This window comes from Epargyreus clarus, unplaced genomic scaffold, assembly GCF_041222505.1.
Source record: "Epargyreus clarus isolate Ecla_fem2 unplaced genomic scaffold, WU_Ecla_fem_2.2 ptg000018l, whole genome shotgun sequence".
Taxonomy (NCBI): Eukaryota; Metazoa; Arthropoda; class Insecta; order Lepidoptera; family Hesperiidae; genus Epargyreus; species Epargyreus clarus.
Window position 1 is genome coordinate 11,668,728 of NW_027332226.1, and position 19,322 is coordinate 11,688,049.

A 19,322-nucleotide genomic window follows, 5' to 3' on the forward strand; every position below is an offset into this window, starting at 1 on the left:
GATCTGAAGTTTACAGGACGACTGGAGTCCTCCGACAAAGTTCAACGGATGTTTTAAAGTGATAAGAAATGGCGACTGATTACCGTGCTCTTAGAAACACGGAAACGTTTTAAAATACTAAAACTTTTTACGTACTGTATATTCTAATCCTCTAGTCAATTTAAGTTAGCGTAGATTCGATGTCCAATATCGTACAAATAGATGAGATATAGTTACATTTTAGATATAAATGGTACTGGTTGTTGGGGATTTATAAAAAATATTAAAAGAAGACAAACATGTCAAACTGTCGCTGAATCCATTTTTATTTTCGAACTCTTAAAACAAGAAAAAATCAATATAATATTTTTAAAAGTCAAAGACAAAACCAAAGACTACATCTTCTTATACACATATAGAACTCCTTCTAAACATGCCCCCGGGCGTTGAAAGGTTGCCTTTCAACCCTCCTTATCTTCTGGGAGAGGGCAAATCTTACAGAATGATCTGCGATGCAGACCGCTTGCAGTTCTAATATCTGCAACTCTGGAAACGCCGTCTGCTCCAGGGTATACTGCAACCACTCGACCAAGCTTCCAATGTAAGGGTGATAAATTCTCTTCTTTCAGAAGAACCAGGGAATTTAATTTGAGAGTAGCACCCTTACTCGATCGCCACTTAGAACGAAGTTGAAGCTCTGAGATGTACTCCTTACTCCAACGAGCCCAAAAGTGCTGGCGTAATTGTTCAATTCGTTGGAAGCGAGATAACGAAGTTGTAGGACGTTCCTGATAGTCCTGTGAAGGCAGAGATGTCAACGGACGTCCAATTGAAAAATGTCCTGGAGTTAAAGGCATCATGTCTTCGGGGTCTGGTGAGAGCGGTGTCAATGGCCGGGAGTTTAGTATTGCCTCAATTTGAGTTAGAGTAGTGTTAAGCTCTTCATATGTTAAATGACAATTTCCCAACACTCTGACCAAATGATGCTTTGTTGACTTCACACCAGCCTCCGCAAGGCCAGCAAAATGAGGAGAATACGCGGGTATAAAATGAAATTTAATTCCTTCATTGGCCATTTCCTCAGATAAAGAATTGCAGTTATCTTTTAAGAATTTAGACAGATCGTTATAAGCTCCGACAAATGAAGTACCGTTGTCCGAAAAAATATGTTTAGGTTTACCTCGCCGCGAAATAAATCTACGCAATCCCATTAAAAAGTGTTACTAGTCAAGTCGCCTACTAATTCTAGATGAATAGCCTTTGTAGTGAAACATACAAAAATGGCGATATAGACTTTAACACGCCTACTTCCACGACCTTGACGTGAAATAGACTGAATTGGACCTGCGTAGTCTAAGCCAACGCTTTCAAAAGGAAAGCCTGCTAGAAGGCGCTGCTGCGGTAAGTTACCCATTATAGGAGACATAGGTTTTCCTTTGAATCGACAACAACGTACACAATTACGGCAACATTTTCTGGCTAAATTACGACCACCTATAGGCCAATACTGTTCTCTAATAGAAGCTAATAATAACTGCGGCCCTAAATAATATTTTAGTAAATTGATGAGCGGACTGTATAATAATAGGGTATTTTTTATCGTAGGAATAATTTGAATTTTTAAGACGACCACCTACTCGCATTATTTTATTGTCGTCAAGAAAAACATTAAACTTAAGTAATGGACTTTTCTTAGGCAATTCTTGATTACGAAGTAACATTTTATACTCAGGGAAAGATTCATTTTGAGACATCTGAATGATTAAATGTAACGCTGACTGTAGCTCCTCACAACTGAGGGTGCCTGAGACTAATTGTTTCCTGCAACCACTAATAAACCTTAATACAAATGCTACAGTGCGCTGAAGTCTCAAATAATTTGAAAATCTCTCAAATTGAATAACTCTACCAACATCTATTTGATTGACAATAACAGTACCATGTAAAACGACATTTACTTTCAATTCTGGTAATGTGTCACAATTCATGTAAGAATGATTAGACGGCCACAATGACATATCTTCCGAAAAAAATGATGGGCCTGACCACCACTTGTCTAGAGTGGAAATCGATGCGATATCAACTCCGCGAGATATGTAATCCGCGGGGTTTTGGTCTGTAGGTACATGTCTCCACTGACAGTTCCGGTTTTATCTAAAATATCCACGACTCTATTGCGGACAAAAACTTGCAACTTATTTGGTACGGTTTGTAACCATGCTAAAACAATAGTGGAATCTGTCCAGAAGACTGTACGTGCGACTTGAAGTCGTAATGATGCAATGGCCTTTTCATAAAGCCGAGTGCCAATTAATGCACCACAGAGCTCAAGTCTGGGTATAGTCATCGACTTGAGAGGAGCTACACGACTTTTAGCCACCAATAGACGCACTAAGACCTCACCTTCATCACTAATGCTACGTACATACAGACATGCACCGTATGCACGTTCCGACGCATCAGAAAAAATATGAAATTCAATAGTTTTTGGTGAATTATAAATGACACGACGTGGAATACGAATTTCATTAATCAATGGTAGATTGGTAATTACCTCAGACCATAACTTTTTAATCTCTGGTGACAACTGTTCATCCCAGGATAATTTATGTAGCCATAATTTCTGAAGAAGAATCTTCATTACAATAACACAAGGAGCTAATAGACCAAGTGGGTCAAAAATCTGTGCGATAGTTGATAGCATTTCGCGTTTGGTATTTTCAAGAGTAATCAAATCTCCGATTGGGAAACATAATTGATCTGAGAGCGGCAACCAACCAAGACCTAAAGTTTTACTTGGTTCTAAATCTCCAATATTCAAATCTAGTGACGCTGGGGACGATGCAGACGTAGTAATAAGTTGAGGATTGTTGGACTTCCATTTACGTAAATTTAATTGAGCCGAAGCCAACGTGGAGGTTATTTTATGTCGCAAGTCATTAACCTCACTAAAATCGTCTCCGCCAGTTAACAAATCGTCAACATAGAAATCATGAATAATAGCATCGGATACCTTCTTGTCTGTACTCTCCAAGCCCAATTGTTTTAAACACCGCGTCGCTAAGAATGGAGCGCTGGCCGTACCATAGGTGACGGTATTCAATTGATAAACTTGGAGTTGACTTGACGGATCGTCACGCCAAACAATTTGTTGTAGATGTCGATCATCTGGGTGCACACATACCTGACGATACATTTTCTCTACATCAGCTACAATAACATATTTATGTTGTCTAAAACGAAGAATAATAGCCAATAAATCATCCTGTACTACAGGTCCAACCATTTGAAGTTGGTTAAACGAAATTCCCGTAGTAGTGGGACTACTAGCATTAAAAACTACTCTCAACTTAGTAGTAGTACTCGATTCACGCAAAACACCATGATGAGGTATGTAATACCCATCTGTCATCGGACCAATGGATTGACATTTAGTCATATGACCTAAAGCTTCATACTCCGACATAAAATCCTCATACATTTGAGAAAATTGAGGTTTAGCTTTAAGTCTACGTTCCAATGAAAGAAAACATAGCTTAGCTCGAGACCAAGAATCACCCAATAAATCAGATGATTGTTTGAGAGGTATTCTTACACAAAAACGACCATCTTTCAGACGTGTAGTATTTGATATGAAATGATTTTCACACAACTTTTCTTCGCGAGAATAATGAGAACCTACACTAACTTCCTCGATTTGCCAAAACCTACTAAGTTGACTCTGAAGCTTACTAAATTCATCTGCACATTCATCAGAGGTTACATTTGTAAAATTACATTTAATTTGAGACGACAATACATGGCCACCTTTAATGGGACCTGATACAAGCCATCCAAGTCTTGTATCACAGAGTATTGGTTGACCGTCTCCTAACTTAAGTCTTCGTGATCCTAAAATCTCCCAAAATACATCAGCGCCGATAATAATATCAACAGGAGCCGGCGCGTAAAAATGAGGATCTGCAAGACAAATATTCGAAGGAATATTAATATTTGACAAATTAACTTGTCTACAAGGTATATAATTAGTCAACGATGACAAAACAAAGCATTGTATATCAGAAGAAAAACTATTATCTAAAGATGTTATATTCAACCGACATAACTTATTAACTTTCGAAGTAATATTATTAATACCTAATACAGAATTGTTCACATTTTTGACTGGCAGCCCTAACTTCTCAAAAATACTCTCAGTCATTAGACATGATGTGCTACCGTTGTCTAATAAGGCACGAACAACATGGTATTTATTATCTCGTCCTAATACTTTAATTAACGCGGTTGACAACAACACATGAGAGTGAGGAACCTCATCGACGCTAGCAGCTAAAGATAAGTTAGCTTGCACCGCAGGCGGTTGAGAAGACAATTGCTGTAAAGGGGTATTAGACACATTAATATTATTAGCTAAGCTCAGTGAATTATCAAACGAACTTGCTTTACTAGCGCTTTTATCGATCTTGGATACATGCACCAGTACATTGTGCTTACGACGGCAAACTTTACAACCTGGTTTATTACAATTATTTGCATAATGACCAAAATTAAAACAATTTAAACATACTTTGTATTGAGGTAGTAACTGAAGCCTAGACTCATTAGAAAGAGCAAGGAATTCAGGGCAATGAATTAACCTATGATCGCCCTTGCACTTGGGACAATATTTAAAAGGTTGAGAACTATTTTTGTTACAATTATCAGAAACCGAAATGAAAGTTTTCATTTTAGTATTCGTTTTATTAGTGCCTGTAAAGTTTGAAACCTTTGTGTTAGAGGCAGATGACATTTCAATTGTTTCGAGTAAATCAGAACGGTTTTTAATAAAGTTAAGAAAGATATCTAATGTTATTTTGGTATCTCGACTAAAATTACTTTTGAATTCCTCCCATTCACGGTAAGTCTTATTGTCAAGCTTACGGGTAATAATGTGAATGAGGAGTGTATCCCAGTGCACGGTTGGTTCTCCTAAGGACTCTAATGAACGCAAATGTTTATTTGTTTGATCTACGAGGCGTTTTAAATTAAATGACGATTCCTTACCGAAAGCTTCTAAATTAAATAACGCGGATACATGATTCTGAATTAAAATCCTTTTGTTCTCATAACGTTCACATAGTGACTGCCAAGCTATTGAATAGTTGACAGATGAGAATTCAATAGATTGAATGACTATAGCAGCAGAACCCTCCAACGAAGCTCTCAAATAATGAAACTTACTAATGTTGTCTATATCGTCATTCTTGTGAATAAGGCTTAAAAATGTATCATGGAACTCCATCCAATTGTCATAAGAGCCACTAAATTTTGGTAATTGAATAATAGGTAATTTAATATTATTGCGAACACTAACATGACCTACTTCAATTGCTCTACATTCAGCCTTAGTACAATTATTAATAATTTGTTTTGCCTGAGAAATTAGTTTATAATATAAAATTTCAAAATCATTACGTTCAATAATTTGCTGATCCAAGTCATCTTCATGACATTCGATGGCCAACTGTACCTCATCGTACCTTTCGAATAAAGTATCCATCCGATTGACTCGAATCTGCAATTCGTTTATCTCAGAAGAGTCCAATGAAGAAGCATCTAAAGTTTTAATAAATTCTGAAAATAAGGTTAACTGCCTTTTATAACTAGCTCGCTTTTTGACAAGCACTTTGAGAGGCATCTTGGGAGACCAGTATGGAGACAACCTGAAAATTCGATTACAATTTGTAATATAAATATAATCTTACCTAAAATAATGAACAATTACAACACCTGATCAGTTGTCAACGTTACCGACTAACAAATATAATACGACCAAATAATGTAATATCGGCTTATTTGACGTCATTTACAAAACAATTGTAAGTGTAATTATTTTGACAGAATTTACAATTGTAAATGTAACTGACTTTTACAATAATGGTGTGTAACCGTAAACATTAAACATGAAACTACTAATGGTAGGTATTACATGAGTGTTGGGTGGAAATCAAAAGAAAATGAAGAACCAACTCTTGAGGCCTATTTTCTTCACAATAAGTATGGTTTAAACATACGATGACCCAGAGCAGATCTTCAAATTTCCGCCTTTACTCCAAATCCAATCTCCATTTACTGGTCCCGATCTTTATTATTTAATTAATATTCATCTTCATACTGTTAAATCCGGCTCGAAGGACCAAATGTTGGGGATTTATAAAAAATATTAAAAGAAGACAAACATGTCAAACTGTCGCTGAATCCATTTTTATTTTCGAACTCTTAAAACAAGAAAAAATCAATATAATATTTTTAAAAGTCAAAGACAAAACCAAAGACTACATCTTCTTATACACATATAGAACTCCTTCTAAACACTGGTAATGTTTTGGTATAAAAACACTCACAGCCCGGAAGCCCTTGCCACTGGATTTTTCGAAGTGATGGGCATATTAGAAGTCAAAATTCTTAAGTAATAAAAGAAAATATCCTGTATCCTAAGAGTTTTCTAAATAAAGTACTTCTTGAGATATATATTCTATACTCTTCTAATTCTAAGAGACCTTTGCCCAGCTGTGGGACAACAATGCATTTTTGATTAACAAGATACATAAAAGTATTAAAATACAGTCACACAAAACCACTTCAGATAAGACTCGAAACCAAAACTACATTGAATACGGAAACAAGAAACACAATTTGAAGCATTATTTTCAAACACTCCGTTTTCTCGTTCGCTATAAAATTCCCTATGAATATCAATTCGTTCGGCGTCTCTAGGTGTTTGACCCAAATATTTTTTTCAATTTGTGTAATAGCGAAACCGTGTACCGGGTAACAGACTTTGACAATAACTTTCAATTACTGGAACAATGAATCTGGATAATAGATGTTTATTTTAAGAATCATATTGACTTATAGGTCGTTGCTCTATCAGTAAGACCCCATTGATATATACTACATACATATACAAACATTTTTAAATTTTGAAAATATTGAAGTAGCAGGTGAATATGCAGTCCATCTCACAGCCCATGGACATCTGTAATACTTCAGATAAGATTAGATTCCAACTTCAGATCGCCCAGGAATGTGTCACTACCTCTGAGAACTAAGCTGTTTCATTACCACAGCCTTCAAACCAGGTCACAACAGCGCGTAACACTACTGTTATTATGCAGAAATAGGCGAGGCAGTTGTGTAGCCGGAGTCGAACCACAGCGGGTTCTACCTTCAAAATTTCACGTTGAACGTGTCATATCCCACAAAATCATATCTGCAAATTTGATAGGTACGTCCCGTGACAGTCGTGTTACGAAAGATATAAATACTTTTAAACACATTGTATATAAGGATAAGATTTTTTTTTGGAACGGAATGTGTCTAACACGTACGGTGTCTTCTGTAGATGTAAAATACACTGTAAATAGTTTAATTTTCAGAACATTTACATTAGATTCGTTCATATCCTTAAATATTAAACGCAGCAGACATGTGCCATATCAGACAAATGAGCTTACTTTATATGAGGCGACTATCTTAGTTCTTCAGGGCAACGCACCTGTGGTCGGCTTCAAGTAGAACCCCCTTTTGTATGGAGTAGGTAAGCAGTGGCCACTTACTATCGGATGGACTGCAAGCTACTTGAAAGTTTAAAAAAATATATTTAAAGGTTAATAAGTCTCCAGTAAGGTACGTTCAAATGTAAATCGATCCTTGCTTCAAGGTTTTATATACTGTATCTATAAGCGCGTGTTTTTCGAGCCTTGGGTACGCCTTGTCAAGGATTCACTTCAATTATTACTATTTCTCACATTCCATATTGCAAAATGTTCTTTTTTAAACTTATTTACGAATAGATGGTGTTGGAATTGCCAGAATACAATTTTAGCTTAACAGAAATAATCGCATTAACACGTATGAACGCGCTGAATTCCCGCTTAAATTAATGTCATTAGTTCAACATACAATTTGATAGCGAGCGGTGAAGAGTCATTAAGTGTCCGGCATTAGCGCAGCATTGAATGTACAATAATGAAAGGAACGTTATCATGTGAAAATCTATTTCTGCGTCGTAACAGCAGTGTTAAGCGCTGCTGTGTTCTGGTTTGAAGGGTGTGGTAAGGGAGACATACTTTTCCGAGGCGTTCCAGCCTCAGGGGTAGCGGCGCACCTGTGTCCGAGTTCAGGTAGAAATATCTAATCCTATCCGGGGTTGATTACAGATGTCCATGAGCGACAGTACCTAATTACCATCAGGTGGTCATCGCATAGCATGCTCATCGGCTAGATTTATATTACGAAAAAAAATTGGATGTGGAAATTGCCAGAATAGAATTTTAGTTTAACGGAAATAATCGCATTAACACTTATGAACGCGTTGAATTCCCGCCTGAATTAATATCATTAGTTCAACGTACAATTTGATAGCGAGCGGTGAAGAGTCATTAAGTGTCCGGCATTAGCGCAGCATTGAATGTACATTCATAAAAGGTTATCATGCTAAAATCTAATGTCTCTGAACTGAATTTTATAAGCGAATCAAGGGGAGAATCCTTTCTGGTACGGCTCCGGAAGCTCCACTTTCATATCTTTTATATATTGTATAGCCTAATTACAGCAGTGATGTGCTGTGTTCCGGTTTTAGGAGTGAGGTATAGGAAACAAAGTTATCACAAGCGTTCCAACTCAGGGGTAGAAATATGTGACGGACCTCAGGTAGGACTCTTATCTTATCTGTCGTTGATGACAGTTGTCCTTGGGCAGTAGGAGCTACTTATTATCAGGTAGTCTGCACGCTACTTCTATATTACAAAATTAAAAAATATATTTTGATAGCTCATTAAATTTAACGCCTATCATCTGAATCTCCCTAAATGAAAAAGTATCGAGCGAAAAGGGTTTGAGATCCCATTACGTGACAAGCTAGTGGTTACGTAAGGTGTCAGGTGCAGTGTCTGCAACGGCTCTTCGTTAAGCCCGATCGGAAGCCAGCAAAAAATGGTTACAAAAATAATGAGATGGATTTTTTCTTTAGCAAACGAGTATACAGCCTATCTGATGTAAAGACTAAATCAGATAGGATAGGATTTTAATTAGAGATCGATCATCAATTTAACCGCGCTTGTGAACTAAGTTGGAATGCCTCGTGTTAGAATCTCACCTTGCTAGTTGCTCACCTTGCTCTAGATACGCTTAAAATGTGATTAAGTGCCTATAAAATATTACTTGAAGATTTCGTTTCATCTAAAAATATTTTAAAATTAAACTATCAATCATTTTAGATTACCAAAAATTTGTTAGTTCTTTGGTTTTTTAAATTTATCTACTGCCATTAAATTCACACAATTTATATTTTGCAATGTGAACGGACTATAATTCCCATGTTTGAACCTAAATTGCTTAAATTTTTCCAATACCTTCAAAGACTGTCAAAAGTTATTTTAGCCTCCAAAACACACATCTAAGATATTTTCTTAACAAAACTATAAACATGTAGACTTAAGCTCCTGTATGTAAGTGCTCGCGCTACTTCACTTGTCCACTTTTCTAGTATGAAGAATATCAGCAAATATTTTCCATCAGCAACATTCGAGAGGCTATGCTTCGCGCTTCGTTGGACGCAGTGCGACTGACACCGCTGACATGTAAAGCTATTCGGATACGCTAAAAGCTTGAATACCTTGTTTCACCTTGCCACTAACAATTTTTTGATTACCTCATGTTAGCGAACGAATATAGCGTCCATCTGATGGTAAGTGGCTCCTGAACATCTATAGTGATAATGGATTATCTGTAACCCTAGATTAGATTTTAATCTTTCGTTCGTTCGTAGTCAGGCAAAGACGTTTCAGTACCAGAGGACTAAGTTGGAACGCCATGGGTAAATATGTATTCTTTAACACATACGCGATTAACATTACTGTTATTAGGCAGAAATATTTAGGCGAAGGTGGCGCCTCCGGAGTCGAAACCAGGGACAAAGGGTTCTTCAACTTCAAGATAATATAATATTTAGATAAATATATTTAAATAGCTAACGGGTTTCCGCAATATTTAATTAGTTGTTAAAGTTTGTGAAACATTTATTATCTAAGTTACCTCACATGTGGAAGGCAAACTAGCAAGAACTTTACAGAGTTATGTATTTGTTAACTGTTCACAAGTTATAAGAATTCAAAGCATTTAATATTAATAATACTGTCTGTTATGTTACGTTGAAAGGCTTTAGGAATGCTATTTAGGTTGGACAGTAAATTAGTGTGTTACACATTTAATGTTTTGTTTTATCTAGTTCCGAAAATTAACTAACATATAAAAGTTTGTGACGTGTACTATTACTTGTATTCGAGTGTATAATATTATCTTATATATAAAATTCTCGTGTCACAATGTTAGTAACCGTACTCCTCCGAAACGGTTTACCGATTTTCACCAAATTTTATATGCATATTCAGTAGGTCTGAGAATCAGTTACTATCTATTTTTCATATCCCTAAGTGATAAGGGTTGTTTACCTTTACCATTTCTTTATTTATATTGCAACACAACGTTTGCCGGGTCAGCTAGTAATACAATAAATATATAATAACTACACAATAAAAGTTGTTTCATTGTTGTTAAGTTTCCGAAGACGCTAACACAGTCTTCTGAAACTGTAATAATGCAAAAAATCTGATGCAAATCATGTGTGATCAATTTAGATCATACGAAAGCATTGGACTACGAAACTTAATACCTAAAGGATTTTAATCTCCAATCCTATTCAATAACTCCTAACCTAACCAAACCTAACCTATGCCTAGCTCATAAAATCAAAATCAAATCAAATCAATTTTTTTTATTCAAAATAGGTTCTTTACAGACCACTTTTTGAATGTCAATACAACTACCACCACTTCACACAGGTGTTTCGTTATTGAGAAGAAGCCGTAAATGGCCGAAACTACGAGAACACGGAATAGTTATGGACAAAAGTACTCCATCACATCGAAAAATCGACGTTTTGTAAATCAAATAGAGAAAGACACGAACAAAACGAACCCAAACAAGAAGGAAAGAACAATAAATATTAAAGTTTTCCTTAAGTGCCCTTTTTCCGACAAATTAGTGGTCCGCATTCATTCGACCCAAATTCATGGCTTATTGATGCTGTAAAAGGCTATACAAATGACCGTACGTATTATTGTTTAGTGATACGGACTTTTTCTTGAACATTTATATATTCCTATTATTTCTTGCTTTCTGTACGAGATTTTATACAATGGAATATACTAAGGTCATGTGATTCTGATTTTAGTATCGCGAGAGTATCTGATTTATTTGGTATCTGAGAAATAACTTTCATAATTTACAAATGGCCTTCATATTAAAGCTAATAAGCAAATAATAAGCTTGTGTAATTAGTTCAGAAATCAGTATAGTAGTGACGCCATCGTAGTGGAATTAAAAAGTTCTAATACTGATGAAACGATTGGTTTAAATTACAAAGACTTCTCGAATTTATCTATTCAGATTTAGCTAAGTCTCAACATCGTTGATATTATCTGGATTGAATTTCCTTTAAGACACGCTTTTATTATTTTATGCAAAATTATAGTCCCGATTAAAATTCAGATCCATTGCTTCTTAAAAAACTATTACCACATCACAAATCTATTAAAAATAATATGTTAGTACAAAACATAAACGCGGGTCGTCGTGAGCTGTTTGCAATTTTATATTAACCCTAACAGAGCCGCTGAAAAGAATATTGCTTTGCACAATACGAACTAGAATATCATCGGACAGAATCTTTTCAACGCTGTGGTTTAATCATCTCGTATTATATACGAATCTATCATTATTGTTGGATAGCGTAAATACGTGATATGTTGAAGCGTTCGTGTAAGTGTGAGCGACTGTGTTAACAGAGTATTGTAATAGTGGTGCATTCGGCATTGAAATAAGTCTTAATATACCACATGTATATAGTACGCACCAAACTGCTAGTGCGCTCTCAAGTTGTTACGAGCAGGTTTTGTCATACAATTTGCTATGGCGACGCGATTCATTTCTATATTCAGAGCGGATTACCAGTTTTACGCGGACTATATAAGATCTATTTATATTATAGAAGTTGAAGATGGTAGAACCCTTTGTGGTTCGACTTCGGTGGCAACACCGCCACACCTATTTCTGCCTAATAACAGCAGTGTTAGGCGTTGTTGTGTTCTGTTTTGAAGGGTGTGGTAAGGGAGGCATACTTTTCCGAGGCATTCCAGCTTAGCCCTCAGGGGTAGCGGCGCATCTGTAGCCGACCTCAGGTAGGAATATCTAATCCTATCTGGGGTTGATCACAGAAGTCCATGGGCGGCTGTAGCCACTTACCATCAGGTGGACTGCATGCTTGTCTGCTACTCCTATATTATAAAAAAATATAGAAGAAGCAAACGAGAATGCAGTCTTCCTAATAAGAAGCATTTGAATATTATTCCCACTAATAGCATTAGAGTCCTACATGAGGTCGACCGCAATTGAGTTAATACCCGAGTAAATAAGTTATCCTCGTATAACCGTATGTCTTCCTTTACCCTTGAGACCAGAATACAGGGGAGCTTACCGCAACGCAAATGTTGTTGTTGCGTTGGTTCCTCCAGATTCATACCACGAAAGTCTCACTAGCTTCACCATTTACGTTTACCAAACCCTATTACTAAGACTTCGCTATCTGTCCGTCTGTCACAGGCCTCTATCTTTGGAGCCCTAATAGATAGAATGAAATTACAGAGGATGCATAACGGTGGCCACTATAACAACAAATACTAAAAATAAAATAAAGTTGAATATTAAAGGGGGTCATACAACAAACCGGTATTTTTAGCATTTTTCGATCTAACTGTTAAACCGTACTAGGAAGATACTTGAAATTTTTACAATTCGTTTACTACTACAACTGCTATTATAATAAGTACAAATAAGAACAATAAAACTTATTTTATATGATTATTTCATAAAAATAAGTAAAGTATCATGAACATTTGGAAGTACAGAGCCTCCATGTGCGATTTCGACTCGTACTTGGCAATTTTTTTATTACTCTCATTTTCCCCATTAAATAGTTTGGATAGCCAAAATATTTTACATATTGTGCGAGGCCGCATGCTGCAATTAAACGCATATTCACGAAACAACAACCTTTAATCAAGCGAGTGTCCGAACTTCATTACGATTGTTTGTTTGATGTACAAATACATGGTTTAAACCGTGTCACTAAACAGAACGTGAATACGGTCACGCATTTAAAGCGAAATAATCTATTTTCAGTAGAATATAAAAACATATTCTGAAAATAAGTATAGGTGGTAAAATGATCTGTGGTTCGACTCCGTGGGCACCACTGCCACACTTATTAACCATCTTCAACATCTAACACCTTCTATAACAGCAGTTTTAACGCTTCTGTGTTCTGGTTTGAAGGGTGATGGGTACTTTTCCAAGGCTTGCCAGCTTAGTCCTCAGGGGTAGCGGCGCATCTGTGTTCGACCTCCGGTTGTCATCGAATCTTATCTGGAGTTGATTAAAGAGGTCCATGGGCGGCACTAGCCACTTACCATCAGGTGGAATGCAAGCTCATGTGCTACTCCCATCTTATGAAATAAAACTAAATAAATCAGATCAGTCCGTCTGAATATTGTTTGTACTGTGTACATTTTGTTCCGGTCATTTCGCTCTACATATATCACCCGTTATACTCAGCGTTTCCCATAATAAAATACAATAAATTTATCGTACCTAAAGCAAACATTTTGAATGGTTCAGCTTTTAAAATGCAAATTTTCGGCGAGATACGGCTTATAAATAAACAGTTTGTTGCGCTTAATTGAATGTTACAAAATGTTATGTGTTGCATGAATTGTTTTGGAATAAATCGGAATAATTTGGAATAAATTTTACAAAATGTTACTAACGGTATTTTTTGAAATATATATATAATATTGAAATAAGCACGCAATCCGTCTGATATTATGTAGCAGACGCAATTGACATTTGTGATCAAATATTATGTGATATACATGAAAGTATGGACCGCCGTCCAGAGTTGCATGAAATTGAAACTTGTTGTGGACGATTTATAATTAACCAAATACTACCACCAATAATTATTTTTTAGATCAGCATCCGGGTTCTGAAGTTATTTACTGAAATGTTACATAACCTCAAAATCGAAAATATCCGACGATAGATTGATGGTTGGTTTTAACTGATAGTAGGTACTATAATGTAGTTCGATTAACATATTCCATTTACTTTTAAAGGTAGTAGGTAAAAAAACCTAAAATAATCCTAAAAACCTAAAATAATGAATTCCGAGTATAAAATACCGCCATTTTAATTTTTAAGAACAACAATCAACATTTCGTCTTATTTTATCTTAAATGGAACCCCCTTGTTCAAAGAAACTATTCTGATCGACAAACTATGTAAAAAAATCAAAAAATAATTTTAATTTTACTTTCATTTTGATGCATGAGAAAAATCATTAGTCAAAACACTAATACATCTTATTGAATTCCGAGTATAAAATTCCGCCATTTTAATTTTTAAGAACAACAATCAACATTTCGTCTTATTTTATCTTAAATAGAATCCCCTGTTCAAAGAAACTATTCTGATCGACAAATTATGTAAAAAAATCAAAAAATAATTTTAATATTACTTTCATTTCGACGCATGAGCAAAATCAGTACCAAGAATGGACATTCTCCTTTAAACGGAATTAGGCTTTTACCTAAAGTCAACTAAAAAGCGTTGCTATTCCTGAGAACTAAGCTGAAACGCCGACTATAAAAAAGACGTTTTCAACAATCACAACCCCAAAATAGTATTCCTTGTGTCGTGGGTATCGTGGACACATACATAGATAAAAAAAAAATTAACAAAAAAATAAAACCGACTTCTATGTCACTACAAAGTAAAAAATAATTGAAATAAATGTTGGCTTAGTACATATTTCTGAAGCCGGCGCTCATATTGGACACGCTGTTTACGCTGTTATCAAACGAAATATATTGACCGGTATTATGACCACTCCACAACGCGTGTCGTCAATATCAACGTATCTCCCATAAATTAGAAGCTTATTAGAAGCTTAACACTGCTGTTATAATGGAAAAATATGTGTGGTAGATGCCATACCACCTTCTATGTCATTTTACACAAACTAGAAATGCTTCTATAAGATAATAGACGGACAAACCATATATTGATAAGTTATATATTCTTAAATGTTTACGCATTTCTTTATAATATAGGAGTACTAGACGAGCATGCAGTCCACCTGATGGTAAGTAGCTACCGCAGCCCATGGACATCTATAATCAACCTCAGATAGGATTAGATTCCTACCTAAGGTCGGCCTCAGATGCGCCGCTACCCCTAAAGACTAGAATGTCTCGGAAAAGTATGTTTCCCTTACCACACCAGTTGTAATTATTAAGTGTTCGTGTCACACCCAGCTATAAATAATGTCAACAGCTGATATTTATGTTACCATATTGAGTTATTTCTGCACTTTATGCAAAAGCGTCGCAAACTGTGTCATACGACGGAAATATCTATGTACCGAGGTGACACACACTGCCACCGCTAGAATATTACGAACCATTGTTAATATTGTCATCACTATATTAATATACATTTGAAAACGTTTTAGAATTATTATTTTTTAAACATAAATCTTGGCTACTTTATGTATTTCTGCTACATACTTTCATTTACCTCAGCTATTTCTGCCTAGTAAACACAGTATTAAGCGCTCTGTGTTCCGCTTAGAAGGTTATGGTAAAAGGAGATTTCCGAGAATTCTAAGTTAGTCCTCAGGGGAACTCTCAATTGAGGTTAATTGTAAGTGTCCATGGGCTGCAGTAGTCACATATCATCAAGTGGGCTATATACCACATAAAGTGGGCTATATACCACGTCATTCCAAAATAATACACACGGGTAACGCATAGTTGTATATAGGAAGTGTTGGAGACTGCAAGCAATTACTTTGAGCAAAATCAAATAGTAAATTGGTCTATTCAAATGTAGGTATGTATGTATTTCAAAGAACATGATAATTTTGCTTAATGGTAAGGTTCAAGACCTCATTCACTTATACCAGTGATAGTCAATCTTAACAATTTTTTCCTACTAAAGTACGAAATATTTCTATGCAAAAATTGTCAAATTTTGAACTTTGGAGTTAGATAATTTAAGTCAGTATATGCTGGTATAAGTGTTATGATATTATGGCAAGTCTAACTAGCATACGCCAAAGTCTATTTCAAGTTGAGTGCATTTTAGATGTCTGTTTCATATACATAGTTACCATCAATACAGTAATAAGAAAAGTGTGATTGGGATAGTTAGCGCGAAAATTTCTCATAAGAAAATGCTACAAGGAAAGTTTGCGGAAGTAAGAGAACTTATCTATTGAGTTATAACTACATTGCAAGGAGTTTTCCTCTACTTTTACCCTCCTGTGGAGGTTATGTTTTTCGAAATTATTTGTATCTCATTCTTTAGCACCTTTTTTGCCTAAATGGCTTGAAAGCTCTCAACGTGTGAGGATTCAATCTAAATTATGGGAATGACATAGGCTAAATAATTTCCTTCTTCAGTAAATTATATAAAAAAATATGTTTCTTTTTTAATAGTTTTTATAACCAATTCTACTTTATAGAACATTTTTCGTCTTCTAGTGTTCTGCTATTAACAATATAAATAACGACCCCCATCACGGTGTATCAAACAGAATGGCGTTATATTTCTTCCCGTGGCTTTCTTACACCCTGAATTCTTAACACGTATTTATGACACTTCAGTTTATAATATGAAGAAAAACATTAACGAGCGTTTGAGAAAATGGTGCTCCAAATATTTCATCATACTTATTTTTTTTTATATAGGAGTGGCAAATAAACGGTCCTAAGTGGCTACTGTCGCACATCAACTCCGGTTAATGTTAGAGTCCTTAAAGAGATAGAGCGCTGTGACAGACGGACATACTGACAGACCGTGGAGGCTTAGTATTACTAACGAGTTTCTTTGTAGCCTTTGAATAAGGAACCCTAAAAGTAATCCATTTTAGTATCTAATAAAATAAATAAATAGGATTTGTTTTAAATCCAAAGCTTTGCCTGTTTCCACGTAATATTTGGATATTATTTTTGGGAAAAGCCCAAAATAGACGATTGTTAGCAATTATTATCTTATGGTGTTTGCGAAGGGGAGAAATCTTAATGACCACGGTGTCATGAACTTTCGCCATATAAAAATTATAATACCCATAAAAAGAGCCATAAACTCACCCCTTTTTACAGCGCTGAGTAGAATGCAAAGAAGCCATGGCCATAACATCTGTGATGGCAACATTGCCAAAGTTTTCCTTTTTACTTCATCCTCCGAAGAAATCCCTTAAGTAGCGATCCTACCACGGTTTATTGACGCAGGCAACATTTTGAGGCCGGCATCGGTCGTAGAAAATCTGTGGACAATGATATTTTCAAAATTATTATTTTTATTATGAAATTTAAGTTAGAAATGAGCAAGCAGTCTGCCGTTCATAGGCGTCTGCAATTCACTCCAAACAGGAATAAAGTCCTAGCCAACATCTAAATTGGAATACATTGTGTAAGTGAGTATCCCTAACCACACTCTTTAAATCGTAGAACAATAACGCTTCTCACATATGTTATAATAAAAATTGTCCTTGTAGTTTATATGATATAAAACCCAACAATTTCGACAACCTAGAAAGAATACCATTGCACATAAATTTGGTAACGATAAAAGTAGTTAAATTTTCCAATTAAAATAATGCATTATCATAGGAACTGCTATATTTTTTTTTTCAAAATATTATCTAGTATAAAGCTACAAAATGTACGTCGTTTAATATACGTTAATGGATGTTCCCCTTTTAATTAACTTGTAGTTTAAAAATACGAAGTTATTCAAAATATTTAGCACTGAGACAGAACTTAATGAAAGTAGTAACTTTTTCCGAGGAAAGTCAGACTGCAGATTAAGAACTCATTGCATTGCAGAAAGTCTTAAAAGAGTCTTTAGTACACATTTTTGCTAAGATCGAAAGATACAAATAATAAATAAGTAGAGTCCACGCAAAACTACTAATCCGCTCCGAATATAGAAACGAGTCGCGTCGCAATAGCAAAATGTAGATATTAGCGGGACGAAGACAGCGCGGGACTCCACGGCACCCGTCCTCTGCCCGCTCTCGCCCGCGGGTACATAGCAGCATTAGTGTGCCCTTACGCTACGGAGTTCAACTTCAGAGCGGACTAGAAGATTGGCGCGTACTAAACCTATGTTTTTACACATTTCAAAGCCGAACGATAATCCGCGAGCCGAGTGGATTCCGGGTTCGATACTCGGATGGACACATTTTTAAATGATAAATCTATATATATATAAGAGATTTCCACGTATATAGTCACTCATCACGATATCTCTGGAACCATTAGAGCTAAAGACTTGAAATTTGGTAGGAATATTCTTTTCACCGAGTAGAGGTCAGCTAAGAACGGATTTTACGAAATTCCACCCCCAAGAGGGGTTGAGGGGGTGTTAATTAAAAAAAAATCACATTTTAAAACTACAGCTCTTATAGGTATGAAACTTAGTCAGGATATTCCTTTTGGCATGTTTGAATTTACTAAAAACTAATTTTATGATATTCCACCCCCAGAGGGGAGTGCGGGGGCGTTGAAAATTGAAAAAAAATTTTATCTTCCAAGGGGTTGACAGCTTATTTTAAATTGTATCATTTTGGAAGCCAGCACTATGAAACTTAGCCATTGCTTTACTGGTTTGATATAATAGAACTTTAGTTCTACCGTTTTTGGAAAATCAACCCTTATGTGGGTTAAATAAGGGTTGTAAGTTTGTATGGAATTCCCCCAGTTTTGATGTAAACTCTATGAAAATCGGTATTTGGGTTTTCGATAGAAAATAATTAAACACCTATTTCACCATTTTTGAAAAATCAACCCTTAAGTTGGTAAAATAAGGGTTGACAGCTTAATTTAAAATTTGCCAAATTAAAAGCTAGCACTATGAAAGTTAGCCATTGCCTCACTGGTCAGATATAGCGGAACTTTAATTCTACCGTTTTTGGAAAATCAACCCTTATTTGGGTTAAATAAGGGTTGTAAGTTTGTATGAGAGTCCCCCAGTTTTGATGTACACTGTATAAAAATCGGTATTTGGGTTTTCGATAGAAAATAATTAAACACCTATTTCATCATTTTTAGAAAATCTACCCTTAAGTTGGTAAAATAGGGGTTGACAGCTTATTTTAAAATTTGCCAATTTGTAAG

General features: G+C 35.6%; 1 protein-coding gene across 1 annotated transcript in view; it reads right to left on the reverse strand.

The window, feature by feature from the left end:
* The window catches only part of LOC140749805 (uncharacterized), a 90,145-nt gene that overhangs the window by 34,611 nt on the left and 36,212 nt on the right, over nucleotides 1–19,322 (reverse strand). Inside the window, exon 2 of the mRNA XM_073082965.1 lies at nucleotides 17,292–17,467. Coding sequence (XP_072939066.1) covers nucleotides 17,292–17,355 — 64 coding nt within the window. The 5' untranslated portion in view covers nucleotides 17,356–17,467. The remainder of the gene's footprint in view (nucleotides 1–17,291; nucleotides 17,468–19,322) is intronic.